The 25,224-nt window shown below is 40.7% G+C and overlaps 1 protein-coding gene and 1 pseudogene across 1 annotated transcript in view; one reads left to right on the top strand and one right to left on the bottom strand.

Moving 5' to 3' along the window:
• Positions 1 to 15,628: 15,628 nt before the first annotated feature.
• Positions 15,629 to 25,224, bottom strand: part of Cdh20 (cadherin 20) — a 291,657-nt gene continuing 282,061 nt past the window's right edge. Inside the window, exon 12 of the mRNA XM_008840643.2 lies at positions 15,629 to 16,987. Within this exon, the coding sequence (XP_008838865.1) occupies positions 16,482 to 16,987 (506 nt within the window). The 3' untranslated portion in view covers positions 15,629 to 16,481. The remainder of the gene's footprint in view (positions 16,988 to 25,224) is intronic.
• On the top strand, positions 16,546 to 22,618 carry LOC103740114 (annotated as a pseudogene).

Here is a 25,224-nt window from a genome sequence, read left to right as displayed (position 1 = left end):
TGGGTCAAATGCTGTGGTAGGTTTTGAGAACATACTGAAAGAGAGATTAAAAGGTGAACAAGGTACTACTTCAGATATTGATTGCTTTTATTTGGAGAAAGAAGAGTCAGGTTTCATACTATATTTTGTTCTACTCAGGAAAGATCTTTCTAAAGCCTTAAAGACATGCAGAAATATTTGAGATCATTTTGTGAAGATGGCTCATAAAATGCTGAGCAGGGTGCAGAGTGGGAGAAAGGATATTGATAAAAGACACTACTTTAGCTGCTGACTGAAACGTGGTTGCTACAACAAGGTCTCACAGATTCGTGGCTTAAAATGTGATTGGATAGAAGAAGATCAAAATCAAGGTGTTTGTAAGGTTAGTGCCTTCATAGAGGAGAATCTCTACGTGCCTGACTCCTTGCTTCTGGTGGTTGCAGGCAAATTTTGGCATTTTTTTTACTTAAAGCTATATAACTCTAGTCTTTACAGTCATTGTCACATGGCCATTTTCCCTCTATGTCTGTGGATCTCTTTTTATAAGGGCACCAATAAATATTTGATTAAAGGTCCACTCTATTCCAATATGGCCTCATCATAACTAATCATAGTTATATTTGTAAGTAAGGTCTTGTCCTGCTATGAACTTCTGAAATAATATGAATTTTAGAAGGACACTTTTCATTCGGACACTCTATTAATATCCTAAAATTGGTGAGCAAGGAGTTGAAGAAGGCAAGAGAAGCAAAGTAGTGTTTCCTTATCATTTCCTCTCCTCGAAGTTAAATACAGGCACCTAAAAAGCTGAAGTAGGACTGCAGCAGAAGTGAGCTCACGGTTTCAGAGGAAGAAGTGGGGGCATTAATAATATGAAGTGGCTGCATTTTACTCTTTCTTGCCTCTTCTTGATGTTGGAGGATACCTTAATTTGGCTGATAAGCATAAAAAAGCACAACAGTCCATGATTCCTCTCCATTGAATTGCATCTCATGAAGCTTCCTGATCCAGGAATGGTCTTTGGAGCACTCGTGTGCAGTGATTCAACTCTGGAGACATAGAGGAGCAGGATGAGAAGAGAAAGCAGGAGCTGGGTAACTGGGCAGCTGAGGTTTGTTCTGCACTCAGGAAAATAGAGATATGCAACTTTTTATGACAGTTTCTAACATCTTTATAACTTACCTAGATAAAAAAGGCTCCAGAAATTCAAGGCAGACATTTGCCTGGCATAATAATGTGCATTGGGATAGCCTTATATGATTTTCTAGAATACTGAAAATGTTGTATCCAGAGCATAGAGAATGCTAAACAGTCAGGCACAGAGAATCACAACAGTATATACAATGAGTATGCCGAGGTCCACAAGAAATGTGAACTTTGTACAGGAGATCTCTGAAGAGGTAGGGACTATCTCTAGATTATAAGACTTCCTGAGATAGAGTTTGAGAGATGAATAAACTTTTAGTAGTTGGCAAAGGACCCTAGACTACAGTCCATATCTCTAGGCTCAATAATTAATGCTACTGAATTCAAAGTAAAATGGAAAAAAGGCAAATTGATCAATGAAATTCATTCTTATTCGTGGAGAAAGTTCCACAGTGTTGGAACATACTCTTTTGATGAAGCATCAGGAGACATCATTCTAGACATATGAGTCATACATGGTAGTCTGCCTCCTCCTGAAGCAATTGGCAATTGTTATTTGTCAGGATAAGCTAAGTTATGTAAAGGTAATAGTTAACCCCCAATCTCAGTGGTGTAATGCTATAAAAGTTGATATATCTGTCATCTGATGCCTGTCATTTTTAATCTCAGGCTTTAGCTCTCAGAGACCCAACCAGGCAGAGGCTCCATGTTGGCACAGACTTTAGAGGTCACTGTAGGGGGAAGAGTCTATGACACATTCTGCTTTGGCCCCTAAGACTCACTCATATTCCTTAGCTAAATAGAGTTATCTGTCCATGCTTAGCTATAAAGGGATGGAGAAGGACAGTGTTACAAAAGGAGGATGTATTAATAACTTTGGGCTACTCTAACAGAATACCATAATAGTATAGATTTGAGTAGCAAGCATCGATTTATTTCAGTTGGGTGCTGAGTTGATGAGATTCTTGATGAGGGCGATTCCCCTAACATGTACACAGCTGTTATATTGCTGAGTCTTCACATGCTCAAGAGAACAAGTTCATCTTTTTCTTTTTTTTTATAAGGGCCCACCCTTATGACCTCATTCAAACCTAATTACCTTTAGGGATTATGCTTTAGCATATGAACTTTGTGCTGAGGAGAACTGGAACCTCTGTGAACAGCTCTATTGACTACCATGATTTCTTTCGCTATTTTCAGTTTAGAAAGATTATATACTGGCATTACCACTCTTTTCAGTTTGGGAGGAGAATTTTAATCTGCCATCTGAAACTTTGACTAAACAACTGCATACAGTGTTGATCAGGCTCTTAGAACATGGTCAGGTATAATAATGCTATTTATAAACAGAGTTTCATAACAGAAGGACAAAGGATATATGACCATGCCTTGAATAGTCTTATGAATAGAATTCAGTAACATAGGCTTCCAAGTGTGCCAGTTAATATAGAGGATATAAAAATAACTTATCTACTTAGGCTTGCTATTTATTTAGTTTATCCATTTAGTACTTATTAGAAATCTTGGCCAAGGACAGTCAAGTAATTCAATTGATGTGAATCCTATTTATATGGTCACATTTCTCCTGTACTAGCATTTAAAAAAAAAGCATTTTATTTATTATTTTATTTTATTTTATGTGTGTGAGTGTATTGCCTGCATGTATGTAAATGCATCTGTGTTGTCCAATGCCCAAGGAGGTCAGAAGAGGGAGTCAGATCCCCTGGAAATGGAGTTACAGATGGTTGTTAGCCACCATATGGGTGCTGGAAATCAAACCTGGATCCTTTGCAAGAGCAGCCAGTGCTGTTAACTGAGGAGCCATCTCTCCAGTCCCTTGTATTGGTATTTTTAAGTCCAGTATATACTTGGTTAAGGGGAGAATATGGGGGACTTTTATGCTGTGAGGTTCTATTTTTGCAACTTCAAAACCTTTTTTTTTTCTCCATTAGATAAAATGAGAGATTCCCATTTTTTATTTTTTCCACAGGAAAATGTCTAATCAGAAGAGAAACAAATCAAAGGTGATACTAAAGGACGAACTCTAATAAAGCTATATTTCAGTGGAATCTCAAGATGTTCTAATGAACTCTACCAGTGAGGATGACATTGAAATGAAAGGAGAAATAAGTACTGGCCTTCTGTTCCCAGAAGCCAACATAATTAAACAAACAAACAGATAGACAGACAGACAGACAAATACCACTTGTCTTCATTCCTTTGGAAAATGGATGCTCTTGTTTATAATAGCAGTAGAACATCTACTTGTTTTGTGCTATTGTGATTACCGCATTGGAAGCCCAACTTTGAATAATGAACAGTCTACCTTCACAGTAGGAAACTACTACAGGGAGCTCCTCAATGATGGTGTATTTGATAATTAGAAATATGAGCAGGAGTTGACCTTCCAAGTTGCATATATTATTATTCACTTTACCTGCTCAGTGTCACAGTGGGTGCTGTCACAGAGACCATGACTAAAAACCCTGATAATGACTTCTCTGCCAAGTCCCATAAGTAATTCGTTTGCCAAATGTGCCCAAGATGTACATGGCATATGCTCAGATCCATGTAGGAGTCTGGATGGGGTAAGTGGTCTTGAGTTTACAGAGCATTTGTACCCTGTTTGTAGGGATGGGGCATACTGTAAATGTGGCAATATGCCAGTGTCCTCCAGCAACAGCTTTCTGCTCTTTTGAGAGGAAGTTGTCCTGTGTTATGTAAGGTCCTGGTAACAAAGCCTGATTTGATAATGTCCATCCAAAAATTCTACATACTTGTTCTAGCTTATTTTCTGTTGCTTTGACAAAATGCTCTAAGTGAAAGCAACTTTGGGAAGAAATAGGGCTTATTTGGTTCATACTTCCAGATCAGAGTCCATCATTGAGAGAAGTCAGAGCAGGAACTCACCAGGAACTTGAAGCAAAAAACTACAGAGGAATACTGCTTGCTCTTAGACTCGTGCTTAGCTAGCCTTCTCATATAACACAGGACCACCTGCCTAGGACGTGGTGCTGCCTACAGTGGGCTAGGCCCTCTGACATCAATCAACAATGAAGACAATCCCCCCACAGCCATGCCCATAGGCCAATCTGAGCTAGGAAATCCCTCAATTGAGACTCCTTTCCCAAGTGACTCTAGGTGTCAAGTTGGCAGTTAAAACTAAGACAGTAGTACAGTGAAATCATACTTTCAAGAGAAATCTCAAGAACAGAACGTGGGAAGCATGATAACTTGCTGCTTCTCAGATGGTCTGTGGCAGGCACCTTTACCTGGTTTTGCTTCCTTCTGTTAAAGTCACTCTTTAATTCTTCATGGGTAAAGGTATAGAAGAGATAGCAATAATCAGTTCCTAAGGGATCACTGTATGTGCTACTATTTTTGGAAGAGCTAGAAGTCTTATGTCCAAGGCAAGTGTTTCACATAAGGCTTCTATTTCCTTTCCTGGTTTTTAGTGTTTTCTTTGCTTGTGTTTTTTAAAAAATGTTTTTACTTAAAATTTTTAAAAATATTTTATTTATTATTAATGTGTGTGTGTGTGTGTGTGTGTGTGTGTGTGTGTGTGTGTGTGTACATGCCTAGATACACATGTGGAGGTCAGAGGACACGTTTGGAGAGTCGTTTCCCTACTTTCACTTCGGCATCCAGAAATTTAACTCAGCTCTTCAGGCTTGCATGGCAAGTAGCTCTACTCACTGAGCCATCTCACTGGCCCCTTGGCTTTAACACGATAATGTGTATGAAAGCATCAAGCACCACGCATCCATACAGTAGGTGCTCAATAGTTGTCAGTTTTGTCCTTCATTCCTTTTCCTCAACTGTACAGCTCAGTAGTAGGGCGATCAGCCTGGAATTCTTATGAGGCCTTGGGTTGCTCCTAAGTGTAATCAATATCTGTCCACAGATAGTTCTTCTAAGAGAGTCTTGTCTTACATAAACCACCATGAAGTACATCAATCAGGGTTTTTGATAAGCTAGTCCTCTGAGTCACCAGCAATGAATAGATGCCTTCCTCTCTAGCTTCTCACAGCTTGCTCCCATTACCTCAAAATAATTGACTACGAGACTCTCTGTAGGAGAGAAGGGGCAGAAGGAGACAGTCAGCCCTCCCCCCATACTCAATCAGTCAGCCTTAACTGCATGAGGGGGGAGGGACTAAGGATAGACACAGAGGAAGCCAGAGACGAGGAGGGCGCTTCACCATCTTGAACCACTGGCAATGGGCCTGGAAGCTGCAGCTGAAACTAGGGGAAAAAAAGCCCAAGGGTGCTCATACCTTTGTAAATGCCCCCTCACCACCATCATATGTTCTGTTAAGCCCAATAAGTCTTTTTGGTCCCCAAACTTTAGTTTGGAGGATTATTTCTTGGTTTGTCATAAGGACAGCAGGAGGAGGGGGGCTGCACTGGGAGCCTGGAAGTGTGCACCTCCCAGCAGTAAATTTAACTTACAATTGACGTAGTTGGTGGCAGGACACAACAAAACTGAGGAGGAGTTTGGGAAGAGCAATAATGATGTCTCTGATATGGAAAAAGCCTGATGCAAAGTTGAGTGTGGGGAGAATGTGGGCAGAGGAAATATTGACATGGTGGGCTAGCCCCATAAGCTTACTGCGGGTAGTGGCAGTTTCATGGATAATCAGTGGATAGTGAGATGTGTAACTGGGGTGAAGCCTAAGTGGACTAGGTCAGTGGGGGAAATTCCAGGATGGCAGCTATCTTGTAAATGGTATAAAATAGCGTGCCTGCTTAAGCAATTGGGGGGGGGGCACTGAGTGTGTATGGAGATCCTTTAAGTACTGTGGAAGGCCGAGAAAAATTTTTTACAAGCTGTGGAAGCAGAGCAGGGACTGAAAATTTAAAACGCAGCCACAGAAGCTGCTTGGCCACTTCTTTACATAATAAAAAATTTGTCCCAGGCAGAGACTGAAAAGATAAAAGAGGAATTACTGACCTTTTCAGTATAGCCTTGGACCTTGCCAGTAAACTACTGCATAACAGAGAAAAAGAACTGAAGATTTTTAACTTGCCATTCCTTAAGGCTAGGGGACCAAAAAGGGAAGGGAGCCCAGATTAGATCAGTAATACAAGGTTCACTCTGGAACACCAAAACATGGGACCCATGGGAGAAGGCAGATAGTAATGAGGAAGAGAATGACCTAGAAATAGCTAAAGATGTCCCTCAGATTCAACCCTTAATACAAAGAAAGAAAAAAAGTCATGTTTCAACATGCTGATGGAGGCCTTACCAATAGTGGTATAAGAAACTATAGCTGATGAGAGACTTCACATTGGAGCTGTTGGAACTAGGGAAGACTTTCAAACAAGCAATGAAGGAGCCCCTGACCATATGACTTTTGAGGATATGGGACATGGGAGGAAATAATACTAGTTTAAGTGCTGCAGAAGCATTAAGCTGAACAATATGGTGGTTACCCATCCCTCCTTGAGGCATAGGCTGCATAACCTCCTGAGGCAGTACAGGAGGAAGCAGTCCCTGATGGACTGGTTTGTGCAAATCATTAGAGATACTTGGTCATCATCAATGGAGGTTCTCATGGATATCAGGGGCTGGAGGACTATAGAAGAGGGACATACATTACTGAGAGAACTAGGTATGAGAAAAACAATGTATGATGTCCAGTTCACTGGGCCAGAGAAGACCGTGTTCACCAGAGATTTAAAGAAAAACTTGATTCAACAGGGACCTCAAGATTGGTATGGAGTTTTAATGGTTTTGCTAAGTCTCTTAGTGGGGCAGAATGTTTGTAAAGTAGGGGAGGCTTTGGCAGATCTAAGTGACTTAAACCCATATGTAAAATGTATCTGTAAAATAGTAGAGCAACCTTAAAGAGATATAAAAAGGACAAAACAGAAAAAGAGGTCAGTTTAGGTTACTTGAAGGCAAATGTGGCAAGATTTGTGTTTAGCCCAAGATCCTAGAGAAAAAATTGACAAAAAAACCCCCAAAAAAACAAAAAACAAAAAACCCCAAACCAAATTCTGTACTAAAGAGTTCCTGGAAGGCTTTAAAACCTGAAGAACAGTTCACAAAAGGCATACAAAAGATAAAAGTTGTCCCAGGGGTGGGTAAGAATCCCCAAAGATTAAACAAGGTATATCTCTCTTCTGAGAAAGGTTATACTATGGGTGGAGGCAGTTTTCCCAGCTAGGGTCTCCCCCAGCAGCCAAGTGTGGCCAATGGAGAGACAGCAGATATGGCTACATCAGGAGGCAGACCCAGGGCCTACCTGACTTGGGGAACCAACAGGTACAGCAGGGACAAGAGGGGGCCCTATTCCTCCTTAGCCCTGTGCAGGGTTGGGGAACTTGAGCCAGCCCCAATGAGTTTATCAAAGATAAGAAAATGCAGGGATGTTCCATGTAAAATCTCCAGGATGCAGAACAACTCCAAAAAGATAACTAAAGATAACAAAGATGGCTGGTGGTCATACAGCCAGGAGGTGCCTAGCGCAATTGTTAGAGGAGAATAGTTCCCCAAAGTTCTGTTCAATTGCGGACCTCTCCCACCCCCATATGCTGTACACTATCGACATGCCAAGCTAGATGTGCCTGCTGGTGCAATAGTGGCTCAACTAATATGTGTACAACTGATAAATTTCTGATTGGAAGTAAGGCCCCCTCCTAGGGGTGGAACACATAACTGGTGCTGTAGACCAGGTCAAACCCCTGTGTGGCAAGGGAGGTTATAGGCTCCAATTCAGAAGCCACTGCAAGTGTTTTGTTAGATGATTGTAATGCACCTATTAAGGTATCTTCTAAGCATTTGTATTTACACCCATAGGTTAGATTACTACAATAGAAAATGTTTGTTTTAGATGCTCCTGCTCTTTTCATTTGTCTTTATAGTAGAAAAAAATACTACTGCGATGGAGCAACAGCCAGGTCTTGGAAAAAAATGATGAAAAAGCCCAAGAGTTCAATATCTCACCACAATAAAAGAAAGATAATTCTGCATCTGTTACCACCTCCAAGGCTCAGGGACTATTGTGGAAGAGGCTGGTGGAAAGGGTGTAAGAGTTGTAGGAAGAGGTGGAGTGCTGGATAAGCTTGTTCTCCAGTGACTAGCAATGAATAGATGCCTTCCTCTCTAGCTTCTCACTGCTTGCTCCAATCATCTCAAACCAATTGGACTTTGAGACTCTCTGTAGGAGGGGAGGGGTGGAGGTAGACAGTCATCCCTCTCACCCAATCAGTCAGCCTTAACGGCATGAAGGGGAGGGACTAAGGATAGGCACAGGGGAAACCAGAGAGAAGTAAGGTGCTTTGCCATCTTTAACCAGTGGCAGTGGGCCTGGAAGCCACAGCCAAAATGTATGGAAAAAAGTCCAAGGGTGTTCATATCTTTGTAAATGCCCCTCACTACCATCATATGCTCTGTTAAAGCTCAATAGGTCTTTTTGTTTCCTAAACTGTAGTTTGGAGGAATATTTCTTAGTTTGTTGTAAGGACAGTTGGAAGAGGAGGGCTGTGCTGGGAGCTTGGAAGCCGAAAGCATGCATCTCCCAGCAATAAATTTAACTTACACAGGGTGTCAAGAAGTTAACAAATAGGAAATTTTGAGGTTGATGAGGCTAATTCTGCAGACATCAGATCAGACCACTAGCACCCCCTCCAGTAGGCTAGTAAAGATAGCAATTAGATGAACCAATTTCATTGCAATTTGGACCTGGCAGGAAAACAGTTGGAGATTACATCAGGTTCCCAGCTCAGCAAGGGAATGTCAAGTGTGGGAGACAGAAGGAAACCAAGCAAATGCACTCTGAAGGTTAAGTCCTTTATATTACAGTGTAATTCTTCACCTACTGAGTGTCATGGCAAGGGGGACTACACAGGCCTAGTACATGGGACCCATGGCTGAGCAGTGTGGAGCACTACTGAAGGCTGTCCTTTGGCTGCTTTGCCTGAGAATCAATGGGTGCTTAATGCTGCTTCCAGAAAACACAAGGTTCCCTCTTCATTTGCTGTGAACCCTCTGCATGGTCCACATTGGTAGACTCACATGAATGGAACTGTTTCTGTTTGGCCATCTGGCAATTCATTTTGCCCTACGCCCTGCCTGTAACTGTGAAAGAGTTGCTCATACTCTGCCAAGTGAGATACAGAGGACTGTTACCACTTGTGTCCTGCTAGACTGTAGGGGCATGCTTGGGGCCCTCCTCAAGCCATATGTCAGGGCTGAGATGTAAAGAAATATCCTACAAAATGAGCGCATGAGTTAATAGGTGAAGTGCTCCATATATTTGTCTGCATGTGTTATAGATTCAAGGTGACAAGAGCACATGGACAACTTGTTTTTAGCTTTTTTATGTTATAGCAGATTAAAATCCATGTCATATGCATTTAGATATGTGTTATCTAAGTTTTCATCCTGAAGAAGCTAGAACAAACTGGGTAGTTTAAAACAACACAACTTATTTTTCCATAGTTCTGGAGGCAGAGGTCTGAAATCACAGTGTTGACAGGGTTAGCTTCTTCTGAGACAACAGTCTGTCCCGTGCCTCTCATAGCTTTGGATGATCACCACCAACCTTTGTCTCCCTTGGCTTTTAGAGGCATCACCCTGATATGTCCCCATCCTCATATGGCATTTTTCTCCTCTCTGGGTCTCTGTCTCAGTATCCAAACTGCCCTTATTTTGTAAGGATATGTCACAGGATAAGGATCCATCCTAAAGCAGTGTAAACTCATTTTAACTTGATTACTGCTATAAATAAAGCTTTTATTTCCAAATAAGTTCACATTCACAAGCACTGGAGAATAGAACATGGATATATCCTTTAGTAGGAGGGGGGCACAGTTTAACCCATAAGTCTCAAAGACAATGCAATGATAAAAGATAGAAAACCTGTTCTCTTCCCCCTCCCTTCCCCTTCCCTCCCTTCTTCTCTTTTCTTTTGTCCTTTCCTTTTCCCCCCTCCCTCCCTCCCTTCCATCTCTCTCTCTCTCTCTCTCTCTCTCTCTCTCTCTCTCTCTCCTCCTCTCTCTCTCTCCCTCTCTCTCTCTCCCCTCCCTCTCTCTGTCCCTCCCTCCCTCTCCCCACTCTCCCCCTTCTCTCTCTCTCTCTCTCTCTCTCTCTCTCTCTCCCTCTCTCTCTCCCTCTTCCTCTGTCATGCACATACAAGGCAAACACTCTTTGAGCCAGTCCCTTAGCCCAAAGTAAACATTTCTTAGAAATCATACCATAAAAGCAAGACCTAAGAGAACGAATGTACAAACTGGCTTTCTTCCAAATAAAAACCTACTAGTCTTTAAAGAATATTGCTAAAATAGTATAAAGACAAACTATAGACTATATCTTTGGGATAATCTTTGCAAAACAAGTATCAGATTATTTGTTTCTAGAAATTATAAAGAAATATCAAGATTCAATATTAAGGAAACAAACAATGTAATTAAAATGATGGTTATATCACCCAGGAAGATAATTTGGATGGTAAATAAGCACTTGGAAATACATTTAACATTATTAATCCTTAGTACATTGTAAATTATGGTTCCAGTGAGATGCTACAAGGCAATTATTGTTATTGATGCAATTAAAGAGAATGACCACGCCAGATATTATGAGGACATGCAGCTTTTGTGTACTGTTGGTGGGAGTGTAGAATGGTAAAAACACTTTAGAAAACAGTTTGGCAGTTTATTTAAGCATATACTTATCATGTGATCCAACCATCCTGTTCCTAGGTATTTTCCAAGAAGAGGAAATACATACCCATATGAAGACTCATACATTCATAGTAGCTTTACTTATGATAGCTCCAAGCTATGAACAACTCAAATTATCTATCTGCATATGAAGGAAAAAATAAGTTATGGTATGTCTATACAATATTATTCAACAACATAGCATAATGAGTTATTGATATGATAAAATTGATGAAAATCAAAGGATTGGTTGCTTATGGAAGGAAGTCAAGTCAAATGATAAAATATATTGTATTATTCCATTTATATAAAAGTTTAGAAAGTGTAATTAATCTATAGAGATAGAAAGTCTATGAAGAGTTGCTTGGGGGTGAAGAGGGTTAGGAGTGACAAATATAGTCACTATCTAGATTGAAGAGATGCTGTATTGTATGCCTGTCATATGTCAGATGTTCTCTTAGGTGTTTTTTAAAATACTAATTTACTTCTGAAATAATCATGTGATGAGGATGAGGGTGAATTTCTATGGGGAGTAATTCATCCATAGAATAAACTTGTTTTCTACAAAGAGTAGGGGTGTTGAAGAGAGAAAGGAAATGGCAAATAACAAAAGATATTCCTCAGATAGGAGAAGAGGCATGGAAGAAGAAAAGAAAAGATGATGCAGTAGGTTGCATTTTCCAACTACAGGCACAATACTATTTCTTCCTGTGATGTAGCTCTGACACCTCCCATTAGAGGTGGAGTCAAGTTCCCTTTTCTTTGATGCGGGGGGGAGGAGGGGGCTTGCGATTCTGAAGTCTAGAAAGTGATTCATCTTCTACCTGGTTTTCTTGTGATCTTTTCTTTGAGACTTTAGCCTCTGTACTGTGAAGAAGTCCAAGCCGCCAGATGAGGTGGTCTGGATGACAGTTACTCCATTGGATCCTAGCTGTTGCCAGCATCAACCACCAGACATGTGGATGAACAAATCTTTGGATGAGTTAAATTCCAACCCTTGGAAAATTCCTACACATGGAGTCTTCCCAGTGGAGATCCCAGATACTGTAGAACACAGACAAGATGGGTTGATGTCCCCTTCCTGAATTTCTGACTCACAGAATCTTTGAGCATAGCAAAATGGTTATCATTAAATACCACTATTTTAAAAAATGCAGCAATGGTAAGTTAAGCAAGTGACAGGAAAGAAGGTGGAGAAATACAAACAGTAAAAGGAAAACTAGGATCTGGCCCTTATGAAAGAATAGAAAAGAACTTTGGGCAGTTGTACTAGATTTTGAGAGTATATACTGTAGAGCATCAATCTACAGATTTCTGGGATAGGAGGTAGAGCCCTTGGTGTCATGGGTATCAAGAAGGTGGACACATAGCTAAAGTACTTGATTGGAAGAAACTCCTTCATCCTAAGCCATCTGATCATCCATAAAAACTAAGAGAGAGAAAAAAGAAATGGAGTAGGATTTGCCAGGTTTCTGTCCCAGGAAGAAATAATTAAGAAACATCATGTTTTGGGCTGGTATTGCATTAATTACATTATATTTTTATTTGGTTTTATTTATGTATATATGTTCATGTGTGTGACAGTGTGTATGTGTACATGTATGTGTAGGGCAGAGGATGTCAGGCATTTTCTTGAATTGGTCACCATTTTATTTATTTATTTTTTATGTGTATGAGTGCTTTGCCTACATGTATTTAAGTGCATTACATGCATGCAATGCCCAAAGAGTCCAGAAGAGGGCATCTGAACCCATAACTGAAGTTATGGACTGTCCCCATGTGAGTGCTGGTAACTAAACCCAGGTCCTCTGCAAGAACAGCCAGTGCTCTTAACTGCTGAGGCACCTCTCCAGGACATCTTATTTTTTTGTGACAGGGTCTTTTGCTGAACCTAAAGCTCATAGATTTGGCTAGACTACTTGGCCATCAAGCCCCTGGGATCCTGTCTCAGCTTCTCTGAACCTGGGGCTAAAAGCAAGAACCACTGTGGCCGGATTTTATATGCAGTATAAATTAGCATTATTTGGTATAATTTGAATAATGGGACATATGCCTCATTAGTAGATTATTTTAATAGAGGACCCTTTAACCTAATTTTGTCTACTCACTGATGTTACCCTTCTAAAGAGTCATACCGAAGATTTTCAAATCCTGGTTATACACATAATTTCTTAAAGTTTATTTAGCTCAGGAAAGTGACAAATGGATTGCTGAGTGAGCTGATCTGCAGTGAGAACTATTTGTGCAGTGCTTCTGCTGTTCTTGAGTCCCCTTCTATTTTGATATACAGTGAATTTTGGTATCAAGGTTTAGTTGTACATTATTAGTGAACTTGTGTCAACATTTAATCAATATGCCTGTACCGATTTTCACTTGTCTGAATTCTGTTTTTACATTTTATAGATTCTTGTGTAAACTATCCCATCTTTGTCTCGGCTATCTGCTATGTTGAGACACCCCTTTTAATTCAAAAAATTTCTCGTTGCTTGTGTTCTCATTCAGACTATAGTTTCAGACTCAGTATGAAATCAATTGACTCATATAGATGTCCATATCCCTCTAAATGGATCAATTATAGACTTTATCTGATGACAAAGAAAGAGTGGAATAATTTTAAGACTCCAAGCATACTACCTGCTTAGTGATGGTCATTTCCTAACCAATGTATTAAGAGGGAGCAACATGATGGTTCTTTATGACCACAGAAAGGGATTTTTCAAATTCATTTGGAGGGATAGGATCTCTTTCAGTTTACAATACGAGCTGCAGCGGATCTCCTATTTTGGGCTTTTTTTTCCCCCCACATTTCCTGTGTTGCACTATTAAGCATCCTCCCAGGGACTAGAAGACACAGGAAATTGTTTAATCACTTCATGCCCAGTATCATGGGGCCCACATTTGCAGAATGTGGGGCATGATAACCCCCTGTGGTTAAGATAACAGCTGTTCCCAGTTGTAAAGCATGCAACACAAAATGAAATAGTCACAAAATTATCCTCAGAGCTTGTGAAAGGAAGTTACAGAAGTCAATTTGCCCATGTTCCACATAATCAGTATGCCGCAGAAACTACTTTGGACACATGCTTTGTTAAATGTACTTATTTTTATATTACACTTCACCCTCAAGGAGGCTGAGAGAGCTGCCTGCCTTTCACGGGAGGTAAAAGTTCATGTGCAGAAAGCAGAAGATGAGAATTTGCCTGGTTGTTACCATCTTGAATATTTCTGACAAATGACCTTTTTTACTGAAGATTTCAATACAACTATGGTGATTGTGTGGGTCTCAACCGGAACAATAATTTTCTTGTGTTTGAAAGAGAGTGAGCAGTTATATACCAGATGTTCTCCAACTGTGGTCCCTGCATTATCTGCATCAGCATTACCTGGAAACTTGTTACAAAGGCAAATTGCTCTAGATCTACTAAATCAGAAATCCTGTGGGTGAGGTAGTTTAGCGAGTTCTCCAGTTGATTCTGATACACATTAAAATTTAAGAGCCACTGCTAATCTAGATGCTCAGAAAAGTGTTTTGTTCAAAATTGTCCTCAGTTGTAAGGACGCTGTAGAATATTCTTCAGTTACACAATGTCAAAGAAAGACATCTCTTCCATCTACACCACTAAGGATTTGTTAAGCATCTAGTGCTTATAAAGGATACAGGTAAGCATCTACCATATACTATGTTAATTACTGTAGGGAAGGAAAGATGAATAAAATATGGCCCCAAACTCCTGTGAACTCATCTATAGTGAATGAGCTGATCATATTTAATTTGGAAATTAAATATAAAATAACACAATATCCAACCTTGTTTGTGTCATATATACTAAAAAATGAAAATTACAGGCCAAATTCATCACTGTGTCATTAATATTACTAAATAGTCCTTTGCTTCTCTTTTCAGAAGTAGAGGAATGAAGTGTTCATTTAAAAATTAGCAATTTGGGAGCTGGAAAGATGGCTCAGTGGTTAAGAGCACTGGCTGCTCTTGTGGAGGACCTGAGTTTGATTCCCAGCACCCACATGGCGGCTAACAATCATCTGTAACTCCATTTCCAGAGGATCTAACACCTTCTTCTGACTTTGGCCGGCACTGTGCTACACAGGTGCACTTACACTCATGCAGGCAATATACTGGTAAACATAAAATAAAAATAATAAAATATTTTTTTAAAAATTAACAGTTTAGGGGCTGGAGAGATGGCTCAGCAGTTAAGAGCTCTGACTCCTCTTGCAGAGGACCTGGGTTCAGTTCCCAGCACCCACGTAGTGGCTAGCAACTATCTGTAACTCCAGTTCTCAGGGTATCTGACACCCTTTTCTGACCCCTGCAGGCATTGCATGATATGGGTACACTTACATACATGCAGGCAATACAGTCACATGTAAAATAATTTTTTTTTTTAAAGTTGAACAGTAACATTCACCTGATAAGTGCTGGAAACAGAATACACAGCCTTACATTTCTCTGGCACTGGTTCTGGTTATGAATCAGCTCCAGTATCCCAGAAACCCCAGTCTAAATCAGGACCACAAAGTTGTCTCCCTGTTCCGTAATTAAACAAATTTGCAGTAGACTTTCCCTTCTATTTAGCTTTTATTAAAAGAAGTGCTAAGGTACTGAGATGCAGTACATCATATTTATTACCAAAATTATTAACAAATATACAAAACATACATGTAATTCTCTTACATCCATTTCTTCTCTATAATACTGATTTTTGTTCAAGTAGGTTATCTACAGTATGTAAACATCCCTTGGATTGACCTTACACAGATTAGGAAAGCCCTCTAACCCATGCTTTTATCAGATACTTTTTATTTGGCTTTCGTTTGTAGCATCTAATCTCCACATTTGGCACATGGAAGAGACATCTACAGTGCAAAAGAGGCAGCTTTTCCGGTTTCTTTCTGAACGCTTGTGGGGGTATAAAGAGCTGAGAGAACAGAAGCACTCTTAACTCAATGTCGCTGGATTAGCTGTAATGCCAACATTTAGTTCAGCTGTTAAACTTGAGCACAAAGTCAATGTCTCTTCCTTCTCCCACCCACCCCACCCATCCCCCATGCAAGGCTGAGCCGGTCTTAACCTTGTCTCAAAACGGGTTAAATGAAATACCATTCATCTATGAACAAGTAGTTTAATTTCACTGAGGAATAATTTTTCTGTGTTCTTTTGTGTGGGTTGGTTACTGCAGGTTTGATGATCCAGCAAAAATTTTAAATGAATAAACACCCCCCCCCAACCCCCAACCCCAACAGACTCTAAGTAGTTCACCTACCATCTCTGTATTTTAAAACAGAGCCTTTTTGTAGTGGCAAAGTGCCCAATGCCTTGGTGAACTGAAAAAAAAAAAAAATGAAAGAAAGAAAAAGAAAAACAACAACAACAACAAAAAAGTCAAGCTTTTGCCCAATAGTTCAGACTTTTGAATACAGTGTCAGAATTTTTTTTTTTTTCAATTTAAAAAGGTAATGGACGATTGTGCCCTCTTCCTCTTGGGTTGCCTTCTGATAATTCAACTTAATCTAACAAAGTAAAGCTGATCCAGCGCGAGCTCTGTTCCTCTGCTTGCTCACATCTCCAGCTCAGTATTGCTCCTGTGATAGGTAGGCTGCACCTCGTGTGCGCTAAGTAGCCTCTGAGAACGTCTGGATTTGGACGCGTTTGCCTCCCGGCTTCCGTCACCACAGTGGTGTAGGCCCCTCCGAGGCCCCGTAGAGCTCTGCCAGCTTCCGGAAGCGGGGCCCCCAGTCCGTGAGGAAGTCAAAGCTCTGCTCCGAGTCTGAGGTGGCCGACTGCAGGGAGCTGAGCGAGCCCGCCAAGGAGCCTTCTCCCTCAAACATGTAGGTCTGCAGGGAGTCGAAGGGCGGGGCCCACAGGTCCATGTCGGCCTCGTAGAGCTTGGCCAGCACGTAGCTGTGAACCGTGCTGCTGACGGCACACGTCTGAGGCACGTAGCGGGAGAGGCTCTCGATCTCAGGCAGCATGTCCTGCCGCGTCTTGGGGGCAGCGCCCGCTTGCGCCTCACGCGGGTTCCACATGGCCGCGATGTCGAAGGCCTCGGTGTCCTCCTCGCCGCCGCCCTCGTCGTCGTAGCGCACGATGTTCTCGTGAATGTTCTCCTCATCATCGATGATGTATGGCTGTTTCCGGTGTCGCCGCATTGACAAGATGAGCAACACCAGCACTGCCAGGAATAGAGAACAGGATGTTATTGGTGAGACTTGCCTGAGTCTGTCGTGGCTAAAAATACCCTTGTTGTTGTTTTTTTTCCTCGTGTTTTGAGACAGGGTCTCCCTGTAGCCCTAGCTGGCATGAAACTCGTTAGGTAGACCAGGCTGGCCTGGATCTCATAGAGATGCACCTGCCTCCCTAGTGCTGGGACTAAAGGTGTCCACCACTACACCCGGCTAGAAATACTCTTGATTAACCACAGGTATAGAAAGGATTTAAGACTGGCTCAGCCAGCGCGGTGCTGTACACCTTTAATCCCAGGACTTGGGAGGCAGAGGCAGGTGGTTCTCTGTGAGATCCTACGTAGCAAGTTCCAAGCCAGCTGGGGCTACAGGGGGACCCTGTCTCAAAAACAAAAACAAACAAAAAGCAAAACAACCCTAAACCAAAAAAAGGTGGTGAGCCCAGAGACAAACTTTGGGCATTTGAAACTTCAAGGACTTAACTAGTTCAGGTCTGCGTTGTTCTCACTCCTGCCTGGTTAGATCAAGAGCATGTGGGTAAATGAAGCCTTATATTTGTTCAGTCCATTCAGTTAGAGGTTGCACACATAGTGTCCTTATAACAGTTGCTTTGAAATTGTATACACACAACCAACCAATATGAAACCCCACTAAGTTAATACAAAGCCTGCCATAGAGCACGTATTATGTGGATCATATGTGCACTCTGTACTGAGCATAAAATACATTTATTATAATGTAAAAATCTCATGTAGGTGGAATTCTGCTTTGTTACATTAGCATCCTTTCTAAAAATTTTATATTGAGTTTTTGTGTATTTCATACAGAACATCTCAATCAGTCTTAATCATCTTTTAAAAATTATTTTTGGACAGCTGGGGCTACAGGGAGGCCCTGTCTCAAAAAGACAAAAAGAAAAAAAAAAAATAACACAAATCCATGCCTACTCCCTCTCAACTTCACCCATATCTCCCACCACTTTTTTTCTGATAACTTCTTATACTCTTTCTTCTTTTATATGTTTTTAAATGGGGCTTTTGGCTACTCTAACATTCCCCCCTCTGAAGAGTAACCCTAAAATCTTTTAAGGATTGATAAAAGCTCTCAAATACTTTTGACATTTTTGGCTTTTGGAACAGAGTATGTTGCTAAGAGGCCCAAGGACATTGTGAGTTTTAGCCAAGAAACTCGCTACTTTTCTTTGGGGTCTTTTTACCCTAACTGCCTAGCCACTTCCTACCTCTTATTCTTGTCACACCATCCTCTGAAGAGGTTACCCAAATTGCCAATAGGGAATAGGGACGCAGACCACTCTGGCTTCTCCCATGCTGAACAGGGACGCAGGGTGAGGCAATTGGAGTACCCCTTCAGTGGGTCTATCTAAAAGACTCCCAAATTGCATAACCCTTATCTCTAAAGGGGAAAGAAAGTCCTTGAATCTTGAATAGGAGCTGTGAAGGAGAACTAAAGGCAAGAGTAATTAGCATTCTAAGTTCTAGACAGGGAACTAGAAAAAAGAACAGGGCAGTTATCAAATGTTCTTATGAGGGTCCATTGGAATTTTTTGACAAGGGCTTCCAAAAGCATCCCTCTATTGGGTTCCTCCTCATTTTTCTTTTGTCTTTCAAGGCTGGACTCTAGAGTGATAGATTCAGGATTTGCTTTCAGGTATTTTGATAGCTGTTGGAGTGGTTAGAATCAGTGCCAGTTCCCTCTCAAAGCCTTCACCATGTGGAGGCAGTATCCGGGGCTCTCAGGCATTCCCCTGCGTTCTCAGGCCCTCTGAAGGGAGGCCAGAACTTGGCACTCTGGTGGTCTGCTGAGATCAGAGCCGCTACACTGATGGAGGTCTGAACCCACCCTCCAATCTTAATCATCTTTATACCCCCTTCCCCACTGGCACCCTCCCATAGCCCCACCCACTGCAATTCATACATTCTGTCATTTGTGTTAAAGCTTAATGTGTCAAGTTAGTGTCTACAGATGTTCCTCAGTGCAAGTTCATCTACTGAGGTCTTGTGGTCCTATCTAGAGTACTTGCTTTAGGAAGATCAGTTCTTCTTCACCCAGCAGTAATCAGTTGCCAGTATTTCTTCAGCTGAGATTGGGCTCTTGCTGTCCATTTCCTCAGTTCTGTGCTGGATTTTTATCTGCTTGAATTTGCATGGGTCTTGTACATGCTGACACCATTGCTGTAGGTTCATATGAGCAGGGTCCCAGGAGCTTGTAGGACTCTCTTTCCATATGGTCATGTACCTCCTCCCTGGCTCTTAACAGCCTTTCTGGCCCCTCTTCTGCAATGGTCCCTGAGCCCTGGGTGAGTGGTGTTTTATATGGGAGTCCTGTTCAAGGACCACCGTTCTGCAGACTCTTAATCTCTACACTTTGGCCATTTGTGACCTTTTATGATCCTGGCCCTCTGTTGCATGAGGGAGCTTCTTTAATGAGAACTGAGATATTTGTTAGTTCTGCTTTGTTACTGCTGGCCTGGATCTCACAGAGGTCCACCTGCCTCCCTGAGTGCTGGGATTAAAAGCTTGTGCCATGTGGCACTGGCTACATTAGCATCTTAATTAGATTCTGTTCTATAAATATAACCATGTATTAATGATATGCATGTAGACACATAAGATGTGCTAAAGTAATTGTCTTTTCGTGCCTCCTCCAAAAAATAAAACCATAGATGACCAGTAACCTCAGATTCTTCAAAAAGACCTTTCATTAGAGAGGTGCTTGCCACTTTGTGGATCCAGTGGTTTTCATGGAAGGGAAGACATGAGCAGTGACATTTTAAGACAATTCCTCTTGTTATCAAAGAAGCACCATACTGTTAGATATGCCCTTGAAGGTTTGAGTAAAATTTCACCCCAACAAATGCATTTTTCCCCCTAAGGTGTGTTCACTGGGGTTTAAAAGAAACAAAGAGATAATCCCATTGAACTGTTTATTTTTGTTTACTGAAAACATTTTCCAGGAAGTCTGTTGAGGTTTTGGATGTGAAACTGCTATTGAGTTTTTTTCCTGGTGTGCTTTGTTACAGCTGGTGAACAGTGACAGTTTGACAGCACTGCAAAATAAGACCCCATTTTACTCAAGGAAGGAAAAATGGAGTATTGTCATATGTGCAGTAAGCGAGGTTTTGAGGTCCTTACTGCCAACCTGCTACCCTTCCAAGTGCTCCACATGGAGAATAACCTGTGCTGAGCTATACATGTGACTGGGATGTGCGTGTAGCCAGTCTCCTGCCTGCTAGAGCTGTTCCCAGACAGGATAGGAGAAATGAGTGTTGCATGTCAAAGAATAAAGTTGGGCATCCTGCTGATGGCAAATATCTCCATTTATTTGATTGTAGAAGTCTCTAAAAGAAGGAGCCAAGATGGAAAGGGGAAAGTAATAATACCGGAAGGAAGGTTCTGGAGGAAATTCAGCCGTCTCCAGCTATATTGGAACAAAGAACAAGAAAGGTTGAACAAACAGTACAACCCCATTTTGAGCGTGTTGGCCAATAAGGCAGGAGATGCGTATGGTTCTGCAGACACAAACCATCTGAACTCTTGTAAATCTGACCTGAGAGTCATGTTAGCTGTGAAAGATTTTGAAAAGTTTTCCAACAGCTTAAAAGGCTTTCTCATGTATTTGAGATGCTGAAATTACTCCCTACTTACAGATCAACCGAAGAAATGTGTAAAGAAACCCTTTTTACTGCTGATGATTAAGTCCCTCCATATTTTTCCAGAAGGCAAAGAAAGCAATGCGGGAAACCAGGCAGTAGTGAGAGTCTTCTTGCTGGGCTGGATGCCTTCAGAAGGCAACAACACCTCAACTTTTCAGACATGCCGAAGTTTGAGAGTGAGAAGCATCAGGGCATTCGCATGTAGAACTACAGACACGTTCTTCAGCTTGTCTCTGAAGGAAGTGCTGTTTCTCAGGAGGGTGAGCACTTCTTGCCCAGATACCAAGTTTATTTTCAAGGGTGATGATGATGTTTTTGTGAATACTCATAACATGCTAAATTACTTGAATAGCTTACCCAAGTATAAAGCTGAATATTTGTTTATAGGTGATATGATCCACAATGCTGTGCCTTTACGGAAGAACCTGAAGTACTGTATCCCAGAAATCTACTCTGGGGTATACCCATTTTATGCAGCAGGAGGTGGATTCCTGTACTCTGGCCACCTGGCCCTGAGAGTGTACAATATAACTGACCAGGTCCATCTCTACCCCATTGATGTTTATACTGCAGTGTGCCTTTAGAAACACGGCCTCATTCCAAAGAAACACATAGGCTTCAGGACATTTAATATTGAGAAGAGTACAAAGAATAATATTTGTGCCTGTAGACATCTCATGAAGTACATAGCAGAAAACCTTAAGAGATGACTGCTATTTGGGGTGAACTGCAAACTGCTCATCTAAAATGCTTGTCTCTGTGGAGCTGGAAAATTAGCTCAATGCGTCTAGCCCCACATGGCAACTCACAACTATCTGTAAATTCAATCCAGGGAGTCTGACACCTTCTGGTCTCCCAGGCATCAGTCATGCATGTGGTAGACATATATACATATGGGAAAATATATAATTAAAAAAAATCTTTAAAATGCTATTGTACATATAAGCTGAATTTCACACAGAAAGGGCCATCTTGACTAGTTCCCTTGTGTTTTCACATTGGGGTGATTTCTGTGTTACACTGTCAGAGTTGCCTACAAGTGGCATCTGTTTAGAGCTTCCAGACAAGTGGCATTTGTTTAGAGCTTCCAAGCCCTTCAATTCCATACCTTTATGGCCAGGGAAAAACAGAAGATAATTTACTGAGGACATGGCAGGTTGAGTGGATCGGTTCCTTCCTGCTGGATACCCATCATTCTTTTCTAATTTGTTTCCCTTGTTTTCTGAAATCATAAGTTTAGAATTTGCGTATTAAGTTCTTAATGGTTTTGTCCTATATAACAACACTCCTGTTTCCACTATAATGATTGGTATCAAGTGTTCGCTATACTATTGCATAATCAAGATTTTTTCATACATGACTCTGATTTTTTGTTGTTGTTGTTTGTTTGTTTGTTTTGAGACAGAGTCTCCTTGTAGCCCCAGCTGTCCTGGAACTCACTATGTAGACTAGGCTGGCCTCAAACTCACGGAGATCTGCCTGCCTATGCCTCCCAGGTGCTAGGATTAAAGGCATGTGCCACCACGCCCGGCTATGACTCAGTGTTTTTTGTGAAATGGAGATACATTTATTTTCATGAAATTTGGATGGATTTAAAAATTGTCTAGAAAATGCTCTTAGTTTATCTCCATTTAATATGATGTTATTACAGGTTTTGCTATATATAGCCTTTATTATTTTGACCTATATTTCATCTATTTCTAACATCTTTGGGACTTTATCTCAAAAGTACGTTTAACTTTGTCAAATGTCTTTTTGATTATGTGGCTTCTGTCCTTTAAATTTGTTTATATGATGTGTTATGATTATTGATTTATGTATGCTGAAACAACTTTGCTTTGTGGGATAAAGCCCAGTTGGTCATAATGTATGATCTTAATGTGTTCTTGAATTCAGTTTGTGAGAATTTTTATATCTATGTTCATCCAATAAATTAGTCTGTAGTTTTGTTGTTGCTGTTGTGTCTTTCCTTGATTTTGGTATCATAATACTAGCTTTATAGAATGAATTTGGTAATGCTCTCTTGCTTTGTGTCTTGTAGAACCAATTAAGAAGAACTGATAGGAGATTTTCCTTGAAAGTTGGATAGACTTTAGAAGTGAATCTGTCCTACCTGCCCTTTACTTTGAGGGGGAAACTTTTGATTACTGCTTCTCTCTCATTGCTTGCAACATATCTACTTAAATTATATCTTCTGGCTTTAATTTTGGTGGATGGTATGCATTTAGAATGCTTCTATTTCTTCTAGATTTTCCAGCCTTTAAGAATATAAGTTACAAAGTAGTCTCTAATACTGTCATTGGAGTCTGTTGTAATAACATACTTGATCTCTAATTTTATTAATTTGTGTCTCCTCCCTTTTTATCAAATTAGCTGAGGGTTTGTCAATCTTACTTTTTTTTCAAAGAACCAATTCTTTGGTTGATTTTGTTTATTTTTCTTTTAGTCTCAATTTCATTAATTTCTTCCCTGACATTTATTATTTCTTGCTGTCTCCTGGGATTGGGACTGGCTGCTTTTTATTTTTCAAGAGCCTTGATGTGCATCATTAGGTTGTTTATTGATGTCTTGGATTTTTTTTAAAAAATTTATGATTTTAATTTTATGTGTATGAATGTATTGCCTGCATGTATGTAAGCACACCTGTGTTGTGCAGTGCCCACAGAGGTCAGAAGAAGGTGTCAGACCCCCTGGAACTGCAGTTACAGATGGTTGTTAGCTGCTATGTGGGTGCTGGGAACTGAGCCTGGGTCCTCTTTAAGAACAACCAGTATTTAATGTGAACAATTAATGCCAGACAGCCTGGAACTTTCTATGTATACCAGGCTGGCCTCAAACTCAAGGAGAGCCACCTGCCTATGCCTCTGAGTGCTGGGATTAAATGCATGTGCTACCACCAACTGGCCTAAAATACAGCAAAGTACACATGCCCCAAGAGGCAGCAGGAGCAGGGGTGCCAAGGAGCAGTGGCACCTTGAAGGTTGGCTTGGTGCACTCTGAGAGCACCACAAGGATCCAAGATAGAGGCACGCAGTATGTGGTTGGTGGTCAGGAGGGTGCATGGTGCAGCAGAGTGACCCTCTCCCCGTCTCAGTCAGGAATGATCAGTAGAGATGTGAAAGGGCACAGCAAAGAAGAGGAACACCTGCTGTGTCACAGGACTGACCACAACAATAGGGCAGGGGAAGCAAGATTTAGCCAGATATCACAGCCCTACCTTCCACAGGTCACCAGCTGGTGGGGAGGAGAGGTGAGGGGCTGCAGGCACAAGAAGAGTGGTCTCATTTACCATGAATGTTCATCCCTTGCCTGTCATGGCATAGGCCTGGCCCAAAGACAATGCAACAGCTCCAGATCAATGCTATATACTTTTCTTTTAAAGATAAACTAATAAGCCTACTTTAATATTATTTGTATATATATATAGCACCTTCTTCAAGAACCTTAAATGCTTTATAGATATCATCTCCAGTCCCCACAACAACTGTATGAGGTAGGCATTATTCCCATTTTACAAGCTATAAACTTAAGACTGCCTTAACTTTTAAGACTCTTGACATTTAAAGTTAATATAGAAAGGGGTTTGCTGTTTCCTAATGGTTTGTGTTCTCATTATCTTTTGTCTTTAGGAATTTTTAAAATTTCCTCTCTGATTTCTTGGATTACCTACTCTACATTAAAAAATGCATTGTTTATTCTTCAGTTATGCTTGTAGTTACTATAGTTTCTTTTGTTAAGTTCTGCTTTTATTCTATTGTGGTATGTTAAGAGGTAAGGAATTATCTCAGTATTTTTGTATTTTTTGAGACTTGGTTTGTGTTCTATGATATGATTGACTTTGGAGAAGATTCCATGTGCTGCTGAGAAAGATGTGTATTCCCTGTTGAATGAAATATTATGTATGAATCTGTTGAGTTTATCAATAGTGTATTTTAGCTATGAAGTTTCTTATTTTTAGTTTGGAAGACCTATCTAAACCTGAGAGCAGGGTGTTGAAGTTTCCCATTATTATTGTGTCAGGACTTATGTGGCTTTTTATATCTTTTAGTGTTTGTTTTATGAAATCAGGGCTGCAATATTTGGTGCATAAATGTTTACAATTGTTTTATCTTCTTTATTATTAATTTTTATTTTATGTGTTTGAGTGTTTTGCCTGTAATCATGTAAGTGCATGTGTGTGTGCAGTGCCCATGGGGGCCAGAAGAGGGCATCACATTCTCAGATGCTCTAGTTAAGAACAGCTGCAATGTGGGTGCTGGGAACAGAACCCAGGTCCTCTGCAAGAGCAGCCCATGCTTTTAACCACTGAGCCATCTCTCTAGGTTGTTATGTCTTCTATCAAGAACAATTTATCAAAATTATTCCTTTTATTAAGATGTAGTGTCCTCTTTTATTTCTTTTAATTAGTTTTGGTTTAAAGTATACTTTAAAAATAGCTATGCCTGTTTCTTTGTAGTTGCCATTTACTTGGTAGTTTGTTTTCCATCTTTTGATACTGACTTTTTTGTTTTCTTTGCTGCCTAGATATGTTTCTTAGAGACAACAGATATTTGG

This window comes from Nannospalax galili, unplaced genomic scaffold (genome assembly GCF_000622305.1).
Source record: "Nannospalax galili isolate Female #2095 unplaced genomic scaffold, S.galili_v1.0 scaffold298, whole genome shotgun sequence".
Classification (NCBI taxonomy): Eukaryota; Metazoa; Chordata; class Mammalia; order Rodentia; family Spalacidae; genus Nannospalax; species Nannospalax galili.
This window is presented reverse-complemented; position numbering and strand designations above follow the sequence as displayed.